At 44.3% G+C, this 26,648-nt stretch overlaps 1 protein-coding gene across 4 annotated transcripts; it reads right to left on the bottom strand.

The window, feature by feature from the left end:
* Positions 1-988: 988 nt before the first annotated feature.
* VDAC3 (voltage dependent anion channel 3) lies at positions 989-23,214 on the bottom strand. 4 transcript variants are annotated; one of them, XM_081201024.1, is made up of 10 exons: positions 23,059-23,214; positions 14,031-14,154; positions 13,044-13,115; positions 10,970-11,019; positions 5,686-5,838; positions 4,861-4,913; positions 4,321-4,548; positions 3,264-3,414; positions 1,917-1,974; positions 989-1,519 (listed from the first exon to the last, which is right to left on the bottom strand). In XM_081201024.1, exons 2-10 carry the CDS (start codon positions 14,059-14,061, stop codon positions 1,428-1,430), a joined length of 888 nt encoding a protein of 295 aa, XP_081057150.1. In that variant the 5' UTR covers positions 14,062-14,154; positions 23,059-23,214; the 3' UTR covers positions 989-1,427. The 4 variants fall into 4 exon arrangements, with proteins under 4 accessions (XP_081057150.1, XP_081057151.1, XP_081057153.1 ...); XM_081201025.1 differs by lacking the exon at positions 23,059-23,214 and adding an exon at positions 18,321-20,180; XM_081201027.1 differs by lacking the exon at positions 14,031-14,154 and having other exon boundaries at positions 23,059-23,194.
* Between the last annotated feature and the right edge of the window lie 3,434 nt (positions 23,215-26,648).

The raw sequence follows: 26,648 nt of genomic DNA, 5'->3' as shown, positions 1-26,648 counted from the left end.
ATTAGCTTTGAACTTAATGGTTACCCAGGTATGATTCTATATTGCTGCACAAGAACTCAACAGAGATCGTGAAAAGAACTTCAGACCAGGCAAACACTGAACCAATCCAAGTAAATTTCCTCTCAAGTTGCTGCCCTGGAAATACTTGTTCTTAGTTGTCATAACATTGGCCAGACAAATTTCAGCCCTTGTTGTTGTATCAGTCAGTGCTGACTAAACTAATCATTCCTGCACCCTGAAGGTCAAAACGTTGCTTCATATGCCTCAGGAGTTTCTAGATTGTGTTCAATGCTACACACACAGAGTTCCACGAATGGAACAGGAGTGTCCCTTTCTCTCCCCACACCCCCCAAACCTGCTCCAATCTTCTGGAGTGGATTTTGAGAGTACGGGAAGGGGAGAGTTTTGTTGTGCAAGCAGGTCTGCTGCACTTGGGAAACAGCAGCACTGGATATGACCCCATGTCCCTATCCTTTTGTCTAAAGCACACAGGCACCGAAGAGAACTGATGGCATACTTGACTTTGGTAAACATTATCAGCTGAGTACTCTCCTCCCCAAAGGCACCCCCAGTCTTGTTACTCAAGAAAGAAAATGGCAGAAAGGCTAGCCCCCCACCCAGGATGGTCAGTGCTGCTATCCAACATCCCTTGTTTGGATCCCCCACCTCAAAGCACCTCAGCTGAATTACATGCTGAAACTACCAGACAGGACTTAGTCCAACGCTTTAGCATAGGCCAGCCTACAGTGCAAGTGGCGAGTGGGACAGTAGCCTGGTTCCCTTCCATCTACTGAAGAGAATGAACATTCAGAGTAACGCAAATGCCCCTCTCTAATTGCCAGGTCTAGCAATGTGCTTTACATACAGCCACCCTCCAATTAGATATGAGAGCAAAATGTAATACAACCCTCTCTCCTTGTCTCCCTATTGTAGCTTAGTCTTTGGCATTTTACCTGTGTGCTAAAAGAGACAGTAACCATACAAGGAGTAACTTCCAAATGTGATTTTGATTTATTTCCACTTTGATGCAAAACCAAAGCTTTCACTACAGCACAGAGACCAGTTATACAAAAGGTCGTGAGGTGCAGGACATGCAGGATGTGATGTAGGAACACAGAAGGATGGGAGATTATTTCCTTTCACCAGATGCTATGCTGTCTTCTGAGGAACACATTTTAAAGAAACTGAGGAACTGAACTGAAATGTAGCACAACCATTACAACTTCCATGCATGCCTTCAAGTATTGCCCTTCATGGTAGGTTTGCACTCTCCAGACTTCAAATGTTGGGGGTTACAACAATTCTTTGGAAGAATATCAAGTTCACACTTTTTGAAGTTTCACGGAAGAGTTTAAGGCCAGAACATGTGGGGTTTGTTTTCTCCTTCATCTTCCAAATAAAGATCTAATACTTCATTAAAACCTACATTAAGCTTCGAGCTCAAATCCCAGCCCAATTTTATGGCCGCCAGTACTGAAATTCTTGCCATCAATCAGAGCAGAGAGAGTCAGCTTCACACCTGGGAGAAACACAGTGCCATTATTAAGAGAATACAGCAGACTATCAACCAGTAAGGGAGCACACAGGGGGGAAAGTCAGGAAAGAAGACTCGCAGCTGAGAGAACCAGTGTGTGCTAGATCTCAAGGTAATTCTTTGGTAAGACTCCCATGCACCGAGGTTTCTCAGGCAAGTTGTTCTCTAGACACACACTGGCTACATTAGCTTCCCTTTGTGGCAGGATTTACTCAAGGCATAATCCAAAAATAGGGTGACGCATACTGTTCTTTACAGGGTTTGGAACCACTACCCCATGATGCCCTGGAAGTATCACTGGAATTTTCTAACTCATTTTTCCTACGGCCAAGATGCAATCAAAATTAAGCTATGCATTCAATACATTCAACAGTTTACATACCAGGTCGTAAGGTCTGAGTGTAGCCAAGTCCAATGAGGCTGGCATTATTGACTTTGGCCTAGAAAGAAAAAAAAGGAACATTCAACAGTGTTACCAGTTTTTACTTGCTTTCCTGAGAAAGTTTATGAAGAGTCAGCAGTCTTCTAGAACTAGATCTATCAACAAAGAGATGGAAGACGCTGGTAGTTATATGTTGGCAACTGCTTTCTGAGCATAAAAAGTCCCTCCTTCACCAGCCCTGGGTAAAGGAATGGTGCCTACAGTAATGGAAACATTAATGTTATTGCCCTTAAGCATCAATGTAGTCAAAATCCATTCTCCTGTGTGTCACGAAGGGGAAATGATCACATGCAATATAGTCAACATTACCCAGAAGGAAGGAAGACTGGATGTTAAACAAAACTTACGGTAAAGGTAAAGGTAAATGGACCCCTGACCATTAGGTCCAGTCGTGGCCGACTCTGGGGTTGCTGCACTCATGTCTCTTTATTGTCTGAGGGAGCTGGCGTACAGCTTCCAGGTCATGCGGTCAGCATGACTAAGCCGCTTCTGGCAAACCAGAGCAATGCATGGAAACGCCATTTATCTTCCCGCTGGAGAGGTACCTGTTATCTACTTGCACTTTGACGTGCTTTCGAATTGCTAGGTTGGCAGGAGCTGGGACCAAGCAACGGGAGCTCACCCTGTCGCGGGGATTCGAACTGCCGACCTTCTAATCGGCAAGCCCTAGGCTCTGTGGTTTAACCCACAGCACCACCCGTGTCCCTAAAAAAATCCTCAAAAACACAAAAGGCTTCATTCTTACTAAGATGATAAACCTAAGCCCTCAACCTACAGGTGGAATACTGCTTCATATAAAACAGTACCCTGCATGCAGAAAGGCTACATTCAAACCCTTCTCCCAGAGGACATATTCTATATGTAGGAAATTCAATAAGAGCACTCACTCCACCTGACGTTGGACCTGGGTGAAGACTTATCTACCAAATGAGATCTCAATACAGTACGTAGGATTGATACCACTGCCAAATACACCAAAAATCTCACAAATAGTGAAAGTCTTCCTACTCCCTAAGTTGATTCTACACAAACAATTCACAGCTAGCATAAAACAAACAAGTGAATTTGTTTTGTAAGACACTAGTCCATACTGAAACTTTCACTTGAGGGTTCATACTAGAATCACAAGGAAAAGGTTAACATAAAACTTTTGCTATTGTTAAGACTGCTCCAATGACATCTGAGGCATAAAGCCAAGAGGCAAGGAAAATGGGACGGTGCTATACAATTAACTTGAAATTATCAGCACACATGTATAGCATACTGGGAAGATGGCAAAATTCTTACCGAGACAGAAGCTTTATCATCCAACTGGTACTTGGTGGCAATACCAAACCGAGTGTTATTACTGCCAGCGGTCCAAGCAAGACTGACAGATGTTTCAATGTTGTTATTAACCTTCTGATAGATGGAGCCACCAAATTCAGTGCCATCATTCCTATTTTTTAAGAGATCAAATGAAGATTCCATTTTGCCTTTATAGAAGTTTTTCAACAATTGCAAATATTTGCCCTTATTCTCTTTACCTCTACCCCAGCCTTATTCTAGCTTGTATTGATTTTCTGTTTCTCTAGTCCGTCCCCACCCCACCCTGCTTTTAGGGCTAAGAGTGGCTGACAACAATTTTGAATAAAATGGTTAAATCCATATATATTCCCTTCTTGTCCTGACATTTTTCCTACTAGACTAGAGGTTCTGTAGCTAAAGTTAGACTTAGGTTAATATATGAAGATGCACCAATTATCAGCTGGCATAGGGAAAGATCTGAAATAATGAAAAGCATATAAATGATATTTTTCCCCCAGCTGGGTTGAGAGGGAAGCACTTTCTGATATGAAGCAGAAAGACCAAATATAAGCCAAAATGTTCCTTTCTAAACTGCACTCTGAATGCAAGAGCAAGTGAATGGAGATTGGAAGGAGCCATTTCCCATCCAGATCTCCTTAGCTTCAGCATGGGCCTTCATGATGGAATATACCGTGCTCCATGCAAATTAACTGCCTTGGTGCTAGCATAATGTGCGAGAACCAACAGTAATTCAACTGTGCAGTCATTTTCTTTTTAATGAGTTCCTGGATCCTGGCAAATGCTCTAGAAATCTACGGAGACTAAGAATTGTGCTCTTTCTGGGAAAGAACCATAGGTGGTCAGCGAAGACTTGGTTTGCAACCTTCAACACTGAAGGCAAAGGTCATCTTCAATACAACCTCAACTTTAATCCCTTTCATGTATGCATATTGCCTGTCTTAGCAGAAAGCTGATATTGTATATTTTATTGATTATGTTTTATTATGTTTACTGGTTTCTGTACATTCTGGCCCCCTGACCACAAAGAAATACTTACACATTTGTGTGCAGCTGGAAGTCTGCTGCCTTATATCCCAATGCAAAGTTATTCTGTGAAAGTTTGGACTTGGCTGTGTCGAAAGCCATCTGATACCCAGCAAGCCAACCTTCATAGCCCAGAACAGCCCAGCCATGGATTGTTGGTCCAGCGAGGTCAATGTCAACATTACAACCTAGGTTTAGATACTCCCGTTTATAGGATGTCTTCAACTTTCCACTCTTCTTCCTGGGAAGGTGTAAGAACAGGGAATCAAGTTTAATCCCATCTATAACCTCTAGTAGGTATTTCTTACAAACCCATACATTTAGCAGAAAACTGGGCATGCATTACCCCTGCGTGCTACCTGATGTTACATAATTGAGTCAGTGTCACTGTCAACATTTCAATACATTCATTTAAAGACAGCCTTAAGCAAAAGAATAGGAAAGCACCTCCTATGTGAGCTAGCAGCTCCAGTACAACAGTCTGCAAGTGGTACCATCACCTATGAGGCAAGCACCCAGCTAAAAGTAGCCCTCTGGAGGGATGAATACTTACCCTGTGTTTGGTACAAACATGGTTTCAAGGGTCAGCTTCAGTCCCTCAGCCAGCTGAAGTGAAACAAGAAAAATACAGTACTCGTCTTTAAAAAATAATTACTTAATAAGTGGTATTTTCTTCCTACTTTAACTGCTTCTATCTAGCATTTCTTGTTCTTTGTAAATTATGGTAGTCTGCAGCACAGAAAAATGAAACAAAATGTATGATGGAAATCCTAGAGAATCAAAAGTTTTCAAATGTTACAGTCTTTGAAAACCGGGCCATTCTACATTACCTCATTATTTAGTACCACCTGTGATAAAATGGAAGGCTCCCAAATTACATATAACTGAAACTATCTCACACTTTTTGCCTCAAATACCTAACTAGCAGCCCAAGTACTTGTTGTTTCTGCATATGTGAATTCATTGACATACTAATGATATTTCTTGGATTGAAACTCAAGAACTCACAAAAGCACATCTAGGCATTAATTTTTGATAGATTATAAAGCAGCCTCACCATTTTACGGTCAAGGTATATTCAGAACACCAATTTTCCCTACCTTCAGAGGTAAGGTGGCTGATAAATGGTGAGAGGACCTTTTCAGCAATGGTGTCTATCTGTAGATATAGTCTGTAGATATCTCCAGATGTAATCTACATTACATTACTACCAACCACTAACTTCAGAATCCCTCACCCCCACTTAAAAAACTCCCCACAACATAGAAAAAGCTACTTCAGTCTGGATTTTACACAACCCATTCTTTCCCCATAAGCCTTTGCTTAATTTCTTCTAGTTTACCTGCTATGCTGAAGTCATGATTCCATTTCCTCTTACCTTATTCTCCATGGACAGTTCTGTCCCCAAGGTGTTGTCAGTGTTCCATTTCTGAGTGAACGTAAGTCCATAGTCCTTGAACTTATATTTGGTCTCTAGGCTGCCTGAGGCTTTGCCTGTGTCTGTGTTGGAGGAACCAGTGGTGATAAATTCCTGTAAACATACCACATTTGAATTACAATGCAATCATGTTTTAAAATGAATATGCAATTCCAGGAATCATGCAAGCTTTAGTTCCGTCTACACAATATGCTTTATAATCACCCTGTAACATTTATTCACATCTGCACTGGATTTCATGGTCCTACCACATCTAACTTCTCCTTTCTGATGTCTGGAACCAACAATTTAACAACAAACGCTTCATAAGGTACAAAAAGTTACAATATACTGGGTGCTAGACACAGCCACCAGAGTGTTTACTGAAGGGCTCTCTAATAATACAGTTCCAATCTTTCCTGATCTATATCCTGCCCTACTTCCAAATATTATTTTAAGTAATCAGTTTGTATGCATAAAAGAATTACACATTTGGAATCTTAATACACGGCAGATTTTTAAACAAGTGTGCAACACAGAAGTTGTGTTACATGAGGCTAACACTTCTTTTCTTCAATAGTGTTGAAAGACTCATACTGCAACTGCTCCATCGATCATCTTAATGGAGCTTGCAGACCACCATTTGAGAACCTCTGGTCTAGGACATTACTGTTTGTTTATTTATTTATTTAAAAGCACCTATAAACCACTTATTTTTAAAATGAGCCTTGCATGTCAGGCAATATATGTTTGTTGTTGTTTAGTCGTTTAGTCGTGTCCGACTCTTCGTAACCCCATGGACCAGAGCACGCCAGGCACTTCTGTCTTCCACTGTCTCCCACAGTTTGGTCAGACTCATGTTTGTAGCTTCAAGAACACTGTCCAACCATCTCGTCCTCTGTCGTCCCCTTCTCCTTGTGCCCTCAATCTTTCCCAACATCAGGGTCTTTTCCAGGGAGTCTTCTCTTCTCACGAGGTGGCCAAAGTACTGGAGCCTCAGCTTCAGAATCTATCCTTCCAGTGAGCACTCAGGGCTAATTTCCTTAAGAATGGATGTGTTTGATCTTCTTGCAGTCCATGGGACTCTCAAAGAGTCTCCTCCAGCACCATAATTCAAAAGCAGCCATTCTTCGGCCATCAGCCTTCTTTATGGTCCAGCTCTCACTTCCATACATCACTACTGGGAAAACCATGGCTTTAACTATACGGACCTTTGTTGGCAAGGTGATGTCTCTGCTTTTTAAGATGTTGTCTAGGTTTGCCATCGCCTTTCTCCCAAGGAGCAGGTGTCTTTTAATTTCGTGACTGCTGTCACCATCTGCAGTGATCATGGAGCCCAAGAAAGTAAAATCTCTCACTGCCTCCATTTCTTCCCCTTCTATTTGCCAGGAGGTGATGGGACCAGTGGCCATGATCTTCGTTTTTTTGATGTTGAGCTTCAGACCATATTTTGCGCTCTCCTCTTTCACCTTCATTAAAAGGTTCTTTAATTCCTCCTCACTTTCTGCCATCAAGGTTGTGTCATCTGCATATCTGAGGTTGTTGATATTTCTTCCGGCAATCTTAATTCCGGTTTGGGATTCATCCAGCCCAGCCTGTCGCATGATGAATTCTGCATATAAATTAAATAAGCAGGGAGACAATATACAGCCTTGCCGTACTCCTTTCCCAATTTTGAACCAATCAGTTGTTCCATATCCAGTTCTAACTGTAGCTTCTTGTCCCACATAGAGATTTCTCAGGAGACAGATGAGGTGATCAGGCACTCCCATTTCTTTAAGAACTTGCCATAGTTTGCTGTGGTCGACACAGTCAAAGGCTTTTGCATAGTCAATGAAGCAGAAGTAGATGTCTTTCTGGAACTCTCTAGCTTTCTCCATAATCCAGGGCATGTTTGCAATTTGGTCTCTGGTTCCTCTGCCCCTTCGAAATCCAGCTTGCACTTCTGGGAGTTCTCGGTCCACATACTGCTTGAGCCTTCCTTGTAGAACTTTAAGCATAACCTTGCGCGGTAGTTGGAGCATTCTTTGGCACTGCCCTTCTTTGGGATTGGGATGTAGACTGATCTTCTCCAATCTTCTGGCCACTGCTGAGTTTTCCAAACTTGCTGGCATATTGAGTGTAGCACCTTCACAGCTATTCAACAAAAAACCCTTCTAGTCAGCTTGCCTACAGTGTGCCTTTGTTGGCTATTTGGAGCCTAAGAGGCACACACAGACACCTATAAGCTTTTGTGGCCACCTAAAGCCTATTTTTATGTGCCACAGGAACCAGGCAAGTAGCTGATGATCAGGGTTATAAATAGCCAACTGCCTAATCTAAAGTTATGAGTCTGTGGGCACAGCCCATCTTTTTAGGTTATTTTTGTACAGTGATTAGCTTGTTGGTGCTAGATGCTAATGCTGCCTTAGATGCTGTACAATTTCACACACATACAAGTGCCTGACAACAACTTACAAGCTAATGAGGAAGAGAAGCAATTGGAAAAAAAGAAAAGAGGAAGGCAATTTTATTTCAGAAACATGGTTCAGCTTCAACATAGATTTTCCCTGGCTTAAGAAGGATATGACATCTTGGGTAACTTTGTGTGTGTGTGTGTGTGTGTGTGTGTGTGTGTAGCGGCCAGTTAAAAATAATTCCCAGATCCTCTTTAAAAAGGTTGAGCTGGCGCCAGTGGAGGAGAAACATTTCATTTAACTTTCTTTGTTTGCTGAGTGGAGAGAAAAGAAAGAATCTTGCAGTCATATGATCAGACCAGGATTTTCCTGGCAGCTGCAACAAGATCTGAGTGGGGAAAGCAAGAGTGCACACAACATATGTTACTTTTCATCTGACAACTGTCATATGTGATGGTTGCTTAGACCCCCATATGTCTAGAGTGCCAAGTTCCACTTAATCTGAGCCAATCCCCAAATTCTGCTTTTGACGTGACATTTCAGCTCAGCACATACATGTGAAGTTATAAGTCTTCATGATGTCAGACAGATCAAAAAGAAAGGCCACAGCAGCATAGAGGCCTTCTAGCTTTACATGATTTTGTTGAAACACATGATGGCCAGGAACGTAACCCCTGCATAAGATGTGAGTTACCTGTACTGTGCAGTTTGCAGAAATAAATTTTCTGAAACAATTGAGCAGAACTTGAATACTAATGGTCAAAGGGGTGGCGCATGACAACCAACAAACACCTTGGGAAGGAATAGAACTCCAAGGAGGGCAATGAAGTGCCACACACCACACTAAAAAGTCTTTCTAAGATCCCTGCATTTAAGAGCCTTCAGAAGATGCTGCTCACATATCTTCAGGCTTCTCATAAAGTGTGAGAGTCAGCAGCTAAAAAAGTTAACTCCCCAGACATTCTCAAGAAGCTGAATTTCATGCCTGAGGTTCCACAGTAAGCAATATGAATATGCATAAGAAGTCTTGTCATTATAAATATACAAACTGCTGCAACTTCCAGGACCACCCTCTTTTCATATACAGTGGTACCTCTAGATACGAACGGGATCCGTTCTGGAGCCCCGTTCGCATCTAGAAGCAAACGTAACTAGCGATGGCACGTCTGCGCACGCCGCTTTTCGGCGCTTCTGTGCATGACGTCATTTTGAGCGTCTGCGCATGCGCAAGCGGCGAAACCCGGAAGTAACGCGCTCCGTTACTTCCGGGTTGCCGTGGAGCGCAACTCGAACGCACTCAACTTGAAGCATATTCAACCCGAGGTATGACTGTACAAGCTCAGCCCTGGAAAAAGTCATAGATGTTTTCAAGCATGTGAAGGCCATTTCGCTCTCATCTCCACATGTGACATTTGGAGGGGCCAATGGCTGCCAAACCTTGAGCACCCCTCTTAAGAGAAAGGGGGTGAACCTCTTTCAGCCCAAGGACCACATTCCACATGGGTCACCCTCTCTGGGAGCCACAGCCCACACACATACACCCTGCAAGCAACCAACCAAGCAACCACACACACACACACACACACACACACACAGCGTTTAGGATTCCAAGAGGAGGTTTTCAAAAAGCTCAAGTCCTGCTGCAAGGTGAGCAGGGATGCTACTGGCTGGATGGGGAGCTCTCCATGAGCCTCCAGTTCCTCACCAACTATTTCAGAGATTTAGTCACCAAGTGATACTACTCAGAAATACTAACTTCTAAATTTGAGGCTATCAAAAATAGCATGCCTGTGATCACACTGCTGTCTCCAATTCTTTTGACAGTTCAAGTGCAAATGCTACTGATGTATGGAGCTGTACACAATGCAACATTTACTGTCTGGTTAACCACATTTACGGGACGCGGTTGGCGCTGTGGGTTAAACCACAGAGCCTAGGACTTGCCAATCAGAAGGTTGGCGGTTCGAATCCCCGTGACGGGGTGAGCTCCCGTTGCTCGGTCCCTGCTCCTGCCCACCTAGCAGTTCAAAAGCACGTCAAGTGCAAGTAGATAAATAGGTACCAATCTGGCGGGAAGGTAAACGGTGTTTCCATGCGCTGCTCTGGTTTGCCAGAAGTGGCTTAGTCATGCTGGGCACATGACCCGGAAGCTGTACACTGGCTCCCTTGGCCAATAAAGTGAGATGAGCGCTGCAACCCCAGAGTCGGCCACGACTGGACCTAATGGTCAGGGGTCCCTTTACCTTTAACCACATTTACTTAGCCATTAGAATGGATTAGGAATGGCAGTGGGCCAAGGTCCAAGTACACAAACCTGAAGGAGAGATATATAACAAGAAAGCAAATATGTGGTTCTCTTACCAGCTGAATAAACATCCAAAAATCAGTGTTGCATGTAAAAGGGAGAAGTCACGTTAGAAGTTAGCATCTTTAATAAGTCAGTAAAGGTGAACCAATCAAAGTATCCACACTGCCACTTCCACTTGCAGAGTCAGATTGTTTAAGCCATAGTTCTAGCGCTAAACTCCTTCAAATGATCACCTCTCCCACTACAGCTATTCTGAACATGGCAGACAAGTAGACATTTCATTTTTCACCACTCCAAATCCTTTCTTCACAGTTTACTAACAGCTGCTCTATGAGATGTCAAGCACTCAGGAGTCAAGCCTCAAAACACTAAAGCTAATACTGCATGGAGGGGTCCTAAGTATAACCTTCAGGACACTCCAAACATACAGGAGAAGCAGAATGTTAGGTGTGTACATTGACTCTGCCAGTGCTGTAAAGGTAATATTAGTGCTCCACAAACTCTCCTGTTACAACAATAATTCAAAGTACTCATTGCTTACCACTCCGCTGGAAGACTTGGTCTTCAACTCTAGCTTGACCATTCCAAACCCTGAAATTGCCAAAACATTAGTTTCTTATTTATACCACAATAAATGAATGAGAAACAAAGCCCAAGAAGTAACAAATTGGGTGCATCTGCCTTTAAAAGGTGCTTGAGATGAGCACCAATAAAAAGAGAGGCCAGCTTAGCTCTAATGGTAATTCTAGGAATCACTTGACAGAGACCCACAGATTTTGGCAGGCATTGGAAACATCAGGTTGACTGAACAACTCTGATTCAGGGAACTAATGGCTTCTCATCTCATTACAAGGATCCTGTTGGATCAGATCTAGCACTCAACTACCACAGCAGCCAAACAGATGCCTATGGAAAGGCCATAAACAGGATGTGAGTACATGTTCACTTTTTGGAATCATGCCAAGATTTGGACGTTTTGGGTGCATTTTAATTACAGTACCTCCAAAGAACAGCTAAAAGACAATCAACAAACCCCTTTAAACTCAGGGAAACTGATATGGGGCTCACCTATGTTATGCCACACTTCATATTCTCAAAATTCCACTAAAGTTGCAGCATTGCTGCAGAGACAATCCCAGAGCTGAATATGCAAGCCAATATGTGGCGCAGAGCCCGCTTTAATAAGCCTAGAGTAAGCCAATAGGAGGTTCCATGCCAGTTTGTGGAATCTGCAATCACCATAGAAAGGAGGCCCTCATCCATCTTGAGAGATTATGGACAAAGTCAGATGAGGAGAGTCAGAAAGCAGAAGACTGAAATGCAAGTGTTGCAGGCACCAGCTCAAAACCAATTGATTCATCTGAGAATTTAAGAGATGGCCTTTCCTTCCTGCTAGTGCTAGTTTTTAGCTAGTTGTGTTGCATTTTTGGAGAAAATGAATATACACTTTAAATAAAATATAGCATTTAAATAAAACAAGCATTAACTAAAACATCAAGGGATGAAAGCAAGGCCATCAATCCAATAAAAACTCTTAAGGATGGATGACAGATTGATAGTGAAGAAGGATAGAGAAACTACGCAAAGGAGCATGAACACTTCAAAGCTGTGAACACAAACACCGTATTTTTCGCACCATAGGGTGCACCTGACCATAGGGCGCCCCTAGTTTTTAGAGGAAAACACACACAAAAATATTCTGAATCAAATGTTGCACTGAACTATTTAAAGCAGCAAAGCGGGCGGCTCCTGTCTGCTTTGCTGCTTTAAACTGAGCCTCAGAGGAGGGCAGGAAGGGGAACCATGGCTTATCTAAGTCCAGTTAATAATGCTGAGCCAGACTTATGGCCATCGAGATTAGCCTGGCCGTCTCAGTGGAAATCTGGGGAGGCTGGGGTGGACTTTCAGTGGTCAAAGTGTGGTTGTGTCTTCCTGCCCGGCATCTATTTCCTGCCCTCTTTTCCCCCCGCACCCTGCTTCGAGGGAAGGAAGCGGAGTGACCATGGATCCTCTGCTCGCAACTACAGTGGATTCCCTCCACTTTGAAGCAGGAAAGTGGGAGAGGAGCTGCTTACACGAGTGTAAGCTGCTCCACTCCCACTTTGCTGTTTCAAAGGGAGCCGGGGAGGAGGGAATCCACTGCAGCTTCCCCCACCTCCCACAGAGCCCGCAGAAGCTGCGCGCTCTTTAAAGGGGCTGCGCGGCTTCTCCTGGCTTTTCTGGGAGGTGGGGGGATTCCCCCACCTTGTAGAAAAGCCCGTAGGAGCCGCGCAGCCTTTAAAGAGGGTGCCGCTCTTGGGGGCTTATCCCCGAGGAGGGAGAAGGGACTGATGCGGCCAGTCAGTCCCTTCTCCCTCCTGGGGAAAAGCCCGCAAGAGCGCATGAAGCTTGTGTGCGGCTCTTGGGGGCTTTTCCCACCTGCCTCCCCCCTGCATTCGCTCCATAGGACGCACACACATTTTCCCTTGCTTTTTAGGAGGGAAAAAATGCGTCCTATGGTGCGAAAAATACGGTATGCCATTCTTAACACATCTGAAGATCTTTAGCAACAGATTTCCAAAATATTTAGAGAATATATGCATAATGCTAGCATTTGTGGCCATTGTCCTACTTACCATATCCTTTGTTGAATACATCCCTGGCAGATTTCCCCAGGTCACAGTAGGATGGTGGGATAGCCATGGGGTCTGGAAGAAGCAAAAAAACCAGTACATATTTGGAAATAAATGAGCATGTATGAACACCATTCTCAGCAATTTCTTGCCACTACCTTACACATCACATATGATGAAGAACCATGAGTCTATTCATAAATCTTCCTTTTCGACTATCAGGAATTTTTTCGGGGGCAAAAAAATAATCCAAAATTTGATAGAAAGATTTAATAGTTCGAGTTCAACAACATATTTATTCCACGGCACAGTCTGTTAAGCCAACAACTTCTTTCTCTTGTGTATGGTTCCAAGAGTAACAGAATGGCTCCTTTGTATCAACAACTTCCTCATCAACCTTAAAAGCCTTTGATCCAAAATTCATATTGGCTCCCCCCACCCCACTGCCACCCACAGAAAATTGCCAGGCCTGTGGGAAGTGACAAGTCTTTTTACAGCAAAGCCAAACTCCACTAAAGATACTTGCTGCTTGATTACTTGGAGAAGTAGTTTCGTTGCATTATTCCCAACTCCATGTACTGGAAAACCTTGTCTTAAGGAAATAAATTTATTGGTAAAAATTAAATTGGCTGTTGACTCTACCCTATGCGGTGTTGATCTATTGGGCTGTACAGAGAAACGTAGCTTATGCATAGCTATCTTGCTACTCTCAAGCTTCTATTTCCATTTCCCCCATAAAGCATAGCAGGGGTTCTTCTGAACTTTGCTGAAGAAGAAATCTATTCTTGGCACATTCCTCTCCAATGTCACCTTCAGGAAGATAGCAGCGGTCAAAATGCAGAACTGCTTTGCAAGTCTGACATGTGGGATATCAGCAAGCCAGCTTTGTGCTGCTGGATAACATAACTCTTGCTTTTAAACACATCATCTTAGTATTAAGGTTCTAAAAAAAATTCTTTAATCTCTGAACTTCCATATACATATAAATACCTGGGGGTCTAGCAGGACCACAGCCGAACATGGTTGCAGACTTCTTATTTCACAATTTAGCTCCTAAATCATTTACTTCTCAACGTGAACCTACAGGACTCTCCTCTAGCTCTTTGATATACACCTGTCAAATATGGGGGGGAAATGCATGCATCATTAAAGATCAAAGCTATCACTTATACCTGCAACCACTACTTTTATACTCACTGTAACGCAATGTTTATACCAAGCCTTCAAGGACAGCATGACAGGCAAATTTTAAAAAAATACACATTAATTAATATCACTGCCCTATTAGGTTTAACCCCTGAAGGGAAGGAGCCGCTTCATATAAGTCCAGAGGTGTGAAAAGCATGTATGTGCAATATGTGGGGGATAGGGACAGGGAGATAGGATATGTGGGCATGTGCACTGGGAAACTGTTTACAACTGGCTTCTCAAATGTACACATAAGTTATACATAACATTCACATATGACAGGTCTACTTGAAGGGACCCTTACCTTACTATACATCAGAACAACCTTGGAAAAGGGAATATGATACCTATAAGAATTCAGGAACAACCTTAAACTCATGGGATAGGCAGAGGGAATGAAAAGTTACATTGTTTAAGGTTAATTTTCCTGAATATTGAGAATTCTTTTTTAAGGTGTGTTTTTTTTTGTAATAAGGACCTCACATAATCACAGAATTGTAGAGCTGGAAGGGGTCACAAGGGCCATTGTCCAACCTCCTGCAATGCAGGAATCTTTCACCCAACGTGGGGCTCAAACCCACGGCCATGGGGTTAAGTCTCATGCTCTACCAGCTGAGCTATCCCAGGTATAAACTCAGAATGATTCATTATCAAACGCCTGCCAGCTATAGAGGCTCCAAGCCTCCTGCTTGGGGGGAAAGGGAGTATCTGTATGCAGTCAGCTCTTGTAATTACTGGCATCAGTGCATTCTGAATTCAGCCATTCAATTCCTAATCCAGCTCTTCAGTTCACTCAGGTGAGTCAATTCTTTCTATAAAGCAGATTCACTAAAAAGCATGGATCCAACCTAAGCCTGACCATTCTCTGTGTCTAATTCTTTCAATAATAAATAATAGTTCCAATACATGGAGGTATTTCTAATCAGCCCCCCCATTTTAGGCAGAATGTGTTAATCTGGACTCTCCAAGTGGAGGTGGCTTTTTATTTTATGTTTGTCTGCTTGCTTCCTATATGCCTCTCAAAGTATTTTTAACACCCCCCCCTTCGATTTCTTCTTCTTTTTGCGTTCACATGTAATTTGTGCCCTATTCCCACCCCTAAGTACAGGCAATTTCTTCCATCCCTCCTCCCTGCTCCTTGTACATTCACTTCCTCCTATACCAACTACCCTCTCTATTCCCAGTTTATCATGACTTTTAGAGCTGCTGCTTGAATCTGTCCCCTGTGAGAGGGGGTGGACTGCAGTGCTAACACTGATCTGGAAGTGGGCTAGTTCTTCTTCTTTGGCGATCACTCGTAGCCGAGTAAGATTGTCTTCCACGAACACGGTTTTAACAATGAGGCCCTAAGTGACTGTGGAGGCCAATTCTGGATCGACACGTCCTTTCACAGTGGGGACAATGGTTTCCAGGGGGAGTTGATCACGGTGTGGCTTTGCCAAGCGTGCCTTCCTCTTAGCACATTTCTCCCTTACATCCTGAGTTCGAGTGTCTTCAAAGCCCATTACACCTTTGGTAAAGGCTGTTCTCCAACTGGAACACTCACAGGCCAGTGTTTCCCAGTTGTCAGTGTTTATACTATATGTCAGGGGTTCAGGAGCAGAGGCAAGGGCAAGGGAGGAAACAGAGAGCGAGGGGGAGGAGGCAGAAGAAAAGATGAGTGATGACGACGACCCGAGATCTCCGAGTCTTTCCAGTGAATCAGAAGATTCACAGAAAGGAGCACCAGTGGCCAGGGCAAGGGGGGAGCCTAGGGGGACACCCCAGGAAGAAGGGTCCAGAGGGGACTCAGAGGGGAGCAGTTGGAAATCGGGACCAGCGTCACCAACAGAGAGCAGGGGAGAGGAAGGGCGCCAGGTATCAAGCGCTGGCAGCTCACAACAGGAGGGAGGGCACGAGTCAGGAGTGGCCACACCTCCATCGGGGAGCGAAGAAACGGTCAGGCGGAAAGTGGAAGGTTGGGCGCGCGCGCCAAGTTCAAATGCACAGGAAGGTGGCGCAGTAAGCAGCCCGGAAAGGGAGCCAGGTCCTAAAGCCCGGCGCAAGGAGACAGGAGGGTCCGGGGGGTCAGCGTCAGAAGAATCCCGGAAGGAAGAGACCACGGGGGGCAGAGGGACCCAGAGAAGAACGGTCAGGCGGAAAAGGTGGAGTAAGGCTAGGTTAGTAAGCTGGTGCACAGGGGGCGGAGACTCAGACGGAGCTTCGCCGGTCTAACCCTTAAGACGTAGAGCTGCGCGCAGCAGCTTGAGAATGGAAACTGTAACTCAATAAAGACTTTTACAAGTGACCGCTGGCTAGCGTGATCCTCTGTGAGCTAGGATCTGGAAGCAGCTCTGACACTATATTTTTTTATATTTGCCTTGAAACAGTCTTTAAACCTCTTTTGTTGACCACCAGCATTACACTTTCCATTTTTAAGTTCGGAATAGAGTAGTTGCTTTGGAAGACGATCATCAGGCATCCGCACATGACCACTCCAACGAAGCTGATGTTGAAGAATCATTGCTTCAACACTGGTGATCTTTGCTTCTTCCAGTGCGCTAGTGCCCAATGGTGGTCCCCAGTCCTCAGTTTCAGAAATTATGATCTATACTAATTGGCGCCTATAAAAAACCCTTGTCAACTGAATGCAAGGCAGGAAAAGGAAAATGTCTGAAGACATTTATACTCCCAAGAAAGACAAAGCTACTAATCACCAGAGTTTTCTTTTTCCCAACCCTTCCTTTTCTGGTGAAATTCTGTACCGTGCATCCATCATTTCAGCCTAATATAATGTTTTACCACCAAGCCAGCCCAATGAAAGATACTGACCTACTGTGCGCCATCCATGTACATTGTAGTACTGCACTTTAGGAATATTTTAGATACAGTGGTGCCCCGCAAGACGAATGCCTCGCAAGACGGAAAACCCGCTAGACGAAAGGGTTTTCCGTTTTTGAGCTGCTTCGCAAGACGATTTTCCCTATGGGCTTGCTTTGCAAGACAAAAACGTCTTGCGAGTGTTCCGATTTTTTTCCGCTTCCCCCCCTTTTTCTAAGCCGCTAAGCCGCTAATAGCCTTTTAGCCGCTAAGCCTTTAATAGCCGCTAATGCGCTAAACCGCTAATAGCACTAATCCGCTAAGCCGCTAATAGGGTTGCTTCGCAAGACGAAAAAACCACTAGACGAAGAGACTCTCGGCGAGGCACCACTGTAAGAACAATTTGTTTTGCTGTAGACATAATAGCTTTCAAAGGTAGCATTAGAAGCAATTATTATTATTTTGTTTTTTTCTTTTTGCTCTTCCGAAGATTTTTTTAAAAAAATTCACAATACAATAAAATTGTATTCAGAACAAACAGTATCAAAGACAAAAAAAGAGAGGAGAGGAGAACAAGTAAAGAAAGAGGGAAAGAGAAGAAAAGGAACATCAAGAAACATTAAAAATAGCGCCAATAATGATAGTAATAATCATCATCATAAAGTTTATTTACATCTTGGCTTCTTCCACCCCCTGCCTCAAATAAGAGATTGTATTTTTAAGGAAATTAAATTGTAACATATTTAGCATTATTGATCTGCAGTGTTGCAGTTTTGAGACTAAGAGATCAGTGGAGAGAAAACCAGAGTACTAATTTATTGGCTTTTACAAACATATTGTTTCATTCATGATTATTTTTTTAAGTTTTCAAATTGAAGCACACTCTGCTTTCAATTAATGTGCTATTTCTAACAGGTTTCCCAATTGGTTAATTTTCAGCTGAACCAGAAGACAAGGCAAAAGAGTTATTGTAAGAAAGCAGTACTGAGTTATGTGGGGGCTTTGTGCTCCAACCAATCCTTGGGACTACCACCTGTCAGGGTCTGTACAGACTTAACGTCCATCAGGTATAGTGCCCAGCCAGCCTGTATTGATTCACATCTCAGCCATTTCTGTATGTGCCAATGCCACATACTGAATGAAACATGGATTGGATTTTCATATTCCAAAACTGCAATTGTTGTGCAGCTTTTCAAGAAGTTGCAGTCAAATGCCAGACATTCTGACATCAAATCATTCCAAGTTCAGTGCTGGCACCAACATATCCAGCATACTTAGTGTGTGGCTACTCACCTGGCTGCATAGCACAACTATGAGAAGCTCAAAGGCTACTTCTGTCATCGCCAGCCAGCATGGCTATGCTGTCTGTTGATGGGAGTTGTAGCCCAAAACGTCTGACAGGCAACAGGCTGACGAAGGCTGAGCTAAGACCTGCCTGTTTACAGCTCTCATACAACAGGGTTTAAAGTAAGCACTCAAAACCACCCACCCACTTCTCCAGTCTATCCTGGGTGTAAAAAAATTGCTTCCTTGAGACAGTGACAAAATTCACTTTGATATCTATAACTATGATAAGGTAATATTGGCCTCTCCTGGCAAATCTGCCTGCCAATCCAATGCTCCTATTATCTTTGCCACTCAAAACGTTTCCTATAGCTCTAAACCAACTTCCTTGTTAGCGATAACATTTTAAAAGGTTGGCATTTCAGAAGCAAACCAAAGCAGCATGAGTTTAACCATACTACCCTTTCATTTTCAGCAGCAGCAGCAGCTCCCTCTTTGGAGTTGCTCTGCAAGGAATCACAACTAGAATGACCATGAAGAAGAGAGGTAAGCAGGTGTGGATGAACCTGGGGACACACGACTGCAAGAATAGATATATACACTTGAGCAAGATTGAGAGGTGCTACTGAATGCAGTCCACCTGCAGATTTACAATAGTCCTGGAAGCCAAAAGAGCCGGGCAACCCCCATGTCCACCCAATACAATCATTGTGGGGTTACTACAAATTTCAGGAGGTATCACAGACACACACAAAAAGCCCTATGGCCACAGCACTTATTGTGGAATTATCAGTATGGAACTTCCCACCCTTAGTTCTGCATCAGAATAGTAATATTTTTCTTTAAAATAAAATGCCCAATTGCTGAGATTCCAAGCAATTCCACTGAAATTTTGACGAATGTGACACCTCAGGAGATTTCACAAAAGTTGTATGTCTATCTACAACTCTCATTCTTCTATTTAAAGATGGATGAATAGGAATTCTGTTTACGCTCTAATTCAGTTATTGCCAGGGCTTAAGCTTGCAAAGATTTACTTTTGACTCCAGTTAAACATTGCTCTCTCTTACATCCATAATTTACCAGCATGTCTGTCAGACACAGATAAGTGGAGGCCTTGCTTAAAATTCTTGCTCAGCCTCAAAGCTCTTTGGATAACCATGCCCCTCCAAATGAGGGGGCAGTACAAGCTATCCTGAGCTCTTTGAAAGAGATCAAAGCAGAAAATACCATGCATGTACAAATGAACATCACCATCTCAAGACTCTCTCTGTGCAGATATTAATATCTATGCTTTTCAGAGGAAGGCCAACACATTTTTAAACCAAGCCACTGAATTCCAATAAGCCTACTGACAACTGCTGACACCATGCAAGTACGAACCACCTTTAACTGTGGTTTTATTGTCACATATTCCCTTTTGCTGTTACCCAAAAGCAGAGTTAGAAACGCAGATATGTAAACTAATTGCCAAATGGCACCTTAAACCTGGGTTACGGTCACCACAACAGAATATTTAAGCACTATCCTTATCTCTATACTGCTTTACATTTTAAAGAAAAAAACTCAAAATGATTTACAACACAACACATTAAAACATCAAATAAAACAATCCAGAATAAAACAAATTTAAGCCTCAAGGAAAATATTTCAGATTCCTCTCTAGGTGACATTTTGCTTTCCACATATTTATTTATTTACCTACTTAATTTATAGAGCTGCCCCATAGCAGAAGTACTTTAGGAAGCCAGTGTGGGATAGTGCTTAGAGTGTCGGACTAGGACCTGGGAGATCAGGGTTCAAATCCCCACTCATTCATGAAGCTCACTGAGTGAACATGGAGTCAGTCACACTCTCTTAACTTACCTCAAAGAGTCATAAGGTAAAGGTAAAGGGACCCCTGACCATTAGGTCCAGTCGTGACCGACTCTTGCGGTGCTCATCTCACTTTATTGGCCGAGGGAGCCGGCGTTTGTCCGCAGACAGCTTCTGGGTCATGTGGCCAGCATGACAAAGCCGCTTCTGGCAAACCAGAGCAGCGCACGGAAACGCCGTTTACCTTCCCGCCGGAGCGGTACCTATTTATCTACTTGCACTTTGATGTACTTTCGAACTGCCAGGTTGGCAGGAGCAGGGACCGAGCAACAGGAGCTCACCCTGTCGCAGAGATTCGAACCGCCAACCTTCTGATCGGCAAGTCCTAGGCTCTGTGGTTTAACCCACAGCACCACCTGCGTCCCACTCAAAGAGTCATAGTAAGGATTAATTGGGGGTGGGGGGAAACAATGTACTTCTTGGAGGAAAAGGTGGGAGATAAATACAATAACTAAGTTATTCTGCCTACCTGCTTAAGAAAGCTGGAGGGGCCAGCCAGATGGAGATGTCAGTTGCCACCTGGCATTCAAAGATCTCCATGTGGTCACAATTGGACCTGCACAGTTCGCAAAATGCACCTGATGCCTGGCTAATTTTGAACACTGCTCAAAAGAAGAGGAAGAAACCATAATAGCTTGTGCTTTGCACAGCAAAGGTCCTAGGTTCAATTTCTTGGTATCTCCATTTAAACAAAAAAGGAGGATCCGGAAGCAGGTGATGTTAAGCCCTGGAGAGTTGCTACCAGTCAGAGAAGGCCATGATGAGCTACACCAGGCTCCCATCACCCCTTGCTATGGGCCATGCTGGCTGGGGCTGATGGGACTTTCAGTCCAGCAACATCTGGAGGCCACTACATTGGCTAACCCCGAACTAGACTGATAAACAACCCGATGCCACACAAAGCAATTTCACACATTCCCATAGTTCACCCGTCAATAAACTGCATGTAGAATTATTAATTGCATCTTTATCAGCCCACCTTTACTCCTTGTTCTCTAAACAGTGTTCAAAATTAGCCAGGCGCCAGACTACTGGCCACTTGTGACCAAGTGAAGCTGCTTGGGCACTGCCAGGATGGTGCCTGACATCACCACCATCTGGAAGTGCATACCTGGGAAGCTTGGGGTCCTAACTGTTTTCACACACTAATGCCACATCTTGCAGAATTCTATCAGTTACATTTTATCTGCACAATCAGAATGAATTTCAGGAACCAATATGCTTTTTCTGTGCAGCCTGAGCAGAAGCAGTGAACAATGTTATAGTGAATTGTTGCTTGTCTTCACTTACCCCAACCCACAGTTCACAGTTGTGAATAATATTCTTATGTTACGAATGGTCTGTTACCATTATGAAAAACAGGTTGGAATAGGCTTCAGCTGCTGTATTTCAAAAAGTGAAAATCCGGACACACACAAAATACCACTTTTGAGCTATTTTTTTGGGAAATCAGCAAAAACGACACTGCTGACACGGCTTACCATACATCTGGATTCTCCCAGACATTTTGCCGATTTCTGCTGGGACAGTGCTTCCAACTACAGTAGTCCAGGAAATTCTGGACGTATGGCAACCCTAGAATAGGCCAATATATATGTGGGCTGTCCCTGGATAAAGTGACTTTTCTTCTTTAAGCTCTCAAAGTTCTTAACCTAGCTCAGGCTTCCTCAACCTCGGCCCTCCAGGTGTTTTTGGCCTACAACTCCCATGATCCCTAGCTAGCAAGACCAGTGGTCAGGGATGATGGGAAATGTAGTCTCAAAAAATATCTGTGGAGGGCTGAGACTGAGAAAGCCTGACCTGGCTCAAAGTTGTCATCTGTTAGCCAGATGTTTAACTGATAATCAATCATGTTCAGTCCATCATTTGAAAAATAAAGACTTTAGAACAGTCTTGCCCCAAAATGGAAACCAGATGTTCTGTTCTGGTGGCTATAACCTTGATTTAATGAGCCATTTGGTGCCTAGCTTATATATCTGAGTTTCTGACACTACCTCTGAAGAGCTTGAGATGGCAGACAAGCCTGCACACTTTAACCTGACAACAGCCCTGTGAAGCAGCCTATGCAGAGAGATGGGGGGTGGGAATCCCCAAAGCCACCCAGTGAGCAGAGATTTGAACCTGTGGCTTCCTCTTGCTCTCAAAGTTTTTTCTCTGGAACGCACTTGCATAATAAAAATTTGCTGGCACCACACTGATTTTTTTATACATTGGAAAGCACGATTAGCAGCGCCCTCGGTACCTTGACACTTGACAGTCTTGCTCTCGTACTGAAACTATTCATATTCCGCAAGTATTTTTTTTAGAAAAATACTTTGATGCCATATTATATCATACTACACTAAAGGTTCAGATGTTTCCTTGGTTGCCCTTGAACCTTCCCGCCCCGCTTGCCAGCTTCTCCCTTTGGGATCCACTGCCTCAATTTCTTCATTGGCTTTTATTCTCGTTTTGTCTGCCGAAGATCGCAGGGCGCTTCACAACGCCAAATACATAAGACGCCGCCGCGGGGTACAGATGGGGGTGGGGTGGGGGTGTCTCAGCGTCTCCCCGCCGCCCCCTCCCCCCTCGCGAGCGCGGCCTTGGCAACAGCCCTCAGGCGGCCGGCGGGCGGGCCGGCGGGCGGGCGGGGGCTGGAGGCCCGCCCTCAGAGGAGCCCCTCGCTCGCTCGCTCGGCAGCCCGGGAAGGGCGGCGTAGGCGGAGGCGGCGAGGGGGCAGCGCTTCCCCACAGGCCCTCGGCGCCCCAGGCCAGGCCGGGCCCTCTCCGCGCCCTCCGCCCGAAGCCTCAGGCGGCCCGCTCGCCGTTGCGAGGGCGTCGCCGGGCTCCGCCAGCCGCCTTCCTTCCCTCGCCTTCCTTCCCTCGCCGCGCACCTCAAGGGCCGCCGCCTCCGCCGCCTCCGCCTCCTCCGTCAGTCCGTCCCTCCTTGTCAAGCTGAAGGTCTCGCCTCCGTCTCCGCGCACTGCGCAGGCGTAACGCTCGGGGCCCGGCTCTGGCCCCGCCTCCCTTGCCGGAGCTGGCGTCTCAAGGCGCAGGCGCGGCGGCACTAGCCTCTCTTTCTCTCGCGACATCTCTGCGCAAGCGCACAGATGCCTTCCCTCGCCGCCGGCTGTTCTTGGGGCGGGCAAAGCAGCCCGTGGAGTTGCCGAAGGGGAAGGGACCCCGGGGGTCATCTAGTCCAACCCCCTGCGAGGCAGGAAACTTGCTCCACGTGGGGCTCGAACCCACAACCAGGAGATTAAGAGTCTCACGCTCCACAGACTGGGCTGCCCCCGTTTTTTGTTTTTGATTTTCAATTACAAATGAAAAAATTCCTTCCTGTAGCACCTTAAAGACCAACTAAGTTAGTTCTTGGTATGAGCTTTCGTGTGCATGCACACTTCTTCAGATACTTCTTCTGTATCTGAAGAAGTGTGCATGCACACGAAAGCTTATACCAAGAACTAACTTAGTTGGTCTTTAAGGTGCTACAGGAAGGAATTTTTTTATTTTGACTATGGCAGACCAACACGGCTACCTATCTGTAATTACAAATGAATTAGAGATAAAAAAGAGAACAGTAAAGATAATACCAACAATAACAACATTTGTCCATTTATTCCTGCTCTGCATTGTCTCGTTTCTTAACCAATTACTGAGTCACAAGAGAACTGTTGTTCTATGACTTCTAAGCTTAGGAGTTTTTAGTGAGTTACTTTGTCCAAAAAATTTGAGAGTCTGTGTACAGTGTCCACTGGATCACCTTTATACACATGTTGACACTCTTAAAAAGCTCTAGTTAACAAGTCATAGTAAACTCTTACAGAAGTTATACTAGTTTTACTTCTATATGCTTGGTAGTTCTATCTTTAACAATACAGTGGTACCTCGGGTTACATACGCTTCAGGTTACATACGCTTCAGGTTACAGACTCCGCTAACCCAGAAATAGTGCTTCAGGTTAAGAACTTTGCTTCAGGTTGAGAACAGAAATCGTGCTCCAGCGGTGCAGCAGCAGCCAGAGGCCCCATTAGCTAAAGTGGTGCTTCAGGTTAAGGACAGTTTCAGGTTAAGAACGGACCTCCGGAACGAATTAAGTATTTAACCGAAGGTACCACTGTACTTTACACCAGTTTTCTTGGATCAGACATTAAATTAACCAACCAACCAACCAACCTGTAATTTCCAGCAAAAAGCCCTGGATTGCTTTTTTAAAATGGTGTTCCCTTGACTGCTTTCCAGTCCTCAGATATGGAGGCTGTTCTTAGCAACAGGTTAAATATTTTTGTTAGAAGATCAGCAATTGCACATTTCTGTTATTTAAGAATTCTTGGGGGCTTGCCATCCAGACCTAGTGATCTGTTAGTTCTTATTTAAGAAGGCCCATTACTTTGATTTGTCTAATTTTGTGTTTTTGTTTTCCTCACTGGACGAAACTACCTGAGCTGCTAGTGCTTTGTATGTTAGTACCAACACCCTGTACATGGGCCAGCAGCAGATTGGCAGGCAGTGCAAATCCTGAAAGCATGGTTTAATATCCTGGCAGGAGGGAGTGGGTGGCACTGTGGTCTAAACCACTGAGCCTCTTGGGCTTGCCGATTGGAAGGTGGTTTGAATCCATGCAATGGGGTCAGTTCCCATTGCTCTGTCCCAGCTGCTGCAAACCTAGCAGTTCGAAAGTATGCCCAAAGTGCAAGTAGATAAATAGGCACCGCTGCAGCGGGAAGGTAAACAGCATTTCCATGCACTCTGGTTTCTGTCACTGTGTCCCATTGTGCCAGAAGCGGCTTAGTCATGCTGGTCACAACTCAGAAAGCTGTCTGTGGACTGGACCTAACCATCTAGGGGTCATTTACCTTTACCTTACCTTATATCCTGGCTGAAGCCTCCTGTCCAACCTCAAAGAGTAGCCCCATATAGAACGCATTACTGTACAGTAATCCAACCTTGAGATTACCAATGCATGGACAGTTGTGTCCAAACTATCCCAATCCAGGAAAGGCTCCAACTATCTTACCAGCCTAACCCATTTTAGCAGTCTGAAGTGGTATAGCCCACCCAACACTTTGGTTCCATCACCTCATTTATAGAACAGGCATCCAAAGGGTATTCTGCAGAGGTGTGTCTGTCATGTCAACATCATTTAGGAATATACCTGTGTCTATGATTTTATGGGCAAAGGAACAATAGATTTCGGGGGCAGGGAAATGGTAGATTCCAGACTGAGGTTCTTGGGGCTGTGTCCTATTTGCCGAAACAGACCAGCATCCATGGTGCAGAAATATTATGAAGTTTTTTGTTGATCTCTGGAAACTGGAATTGCTTTGTATGGATAGTAGGAGGGTTAGGCAACAGAGAGCAGTTGTCTTGTTTTTGTTTAGTAGTTTAAAATGACATGGCTCTAGATAATGGCTGCTGCAATAACCCCTTTTTGACTTCCTGCTTTTATCAGCTTTGAAAGCTCTGTAATTTGTCAGATTGACAGGTGGTAACCCTAATGCTGCACATGTAAAGGAAAGTGATGCAAGCACCAGCCTCCTCCTCAAGTTGAAGTCTGCTATCCATTCTGTAGTCTCACAAATCTGCACAATGTATTCTTCGACATTTCTTCTACAATGTTTACTATTTTGCATTATTTATTTTTATTTTGCTAGTTATGGGAAATGCAAGAACATAAACAAATTTTAAACCTTCTCTGTGGCTTCGGATATTTCAGCAGGCATGACCCATATTTTCAAGCAATTTTCACAGCTATGAAGTCTAGAAACTTGTTTATTAAAAACAGAAAGCTGAGACACTCAGGAATCTGAACTCTATACCTACTATTATATTCTGCCCTTGTGAAACCTTTGTATATACACAGGGTCTCTCCAGACTGATGTCTTTGTGGGGGGGGGGGTGACTTGATCGTGGATGGAGGACTTGACCTGGCATGTGTAACAGACTTGGTTGGATGAAGTAGATGGGCCTGTCTTGCCACTGCTTGTCTGCCAGCCTTCTCTTACGCACAGCAACCCAAGTCATATGGGCAGGGGAGGGGTTTGCAGTGATTTTTAGGAAGTCATTAGCTTGCACCAGGCATCCTATTGGGAAGACCCAATTTTCTGAGTGCAAGTTCTAGAAGTTGGGCAATAGGGGCATGACAGGATTCTTTTTGGTGTACCAACCTGCCTGATGCACCAAGGATTCCCTGCCCGAGCTGCTTCAGGTCATGGTGTATGTTCTCCTAGAGACACCTAGTTTGGTTGTTTTAGGGGATTTTAACATCCATGCCAACAAAACTTACAAGGGGCCACTCAGGACTTCGTGGAAAGCATGGCCTCCATGGGGCTGTTCCTGAATAAGTTTGGCCCAACTCATAGGCGAAGACATGCCTTAGACCTGGTGTTCACCTCTATGGATGTGGGTGATCTGACACTAAGTAAAAGCAAAACAAACGAAGTGCCATGGTTGGATCACTTCCTGGTGCAACTGGACTTCTCCG

The sequence above is a fragment of the Podarcis bocagei genome (assembly GCF_964188305.1).
Source record: "Podarcis bocagei genome assembly, chromosome: 7".
Taxonomy (NCBI): Eukaryota; Metazoa; Chordata; class Lepidosauria; order Squamata; family Lacertidae; genus Podarcis; species Podarcis bocagei.
Note: the sequence above shows the minus strand (reverse complement) of the source record. Positions and strands in the feature narration are given on the sequence as shown.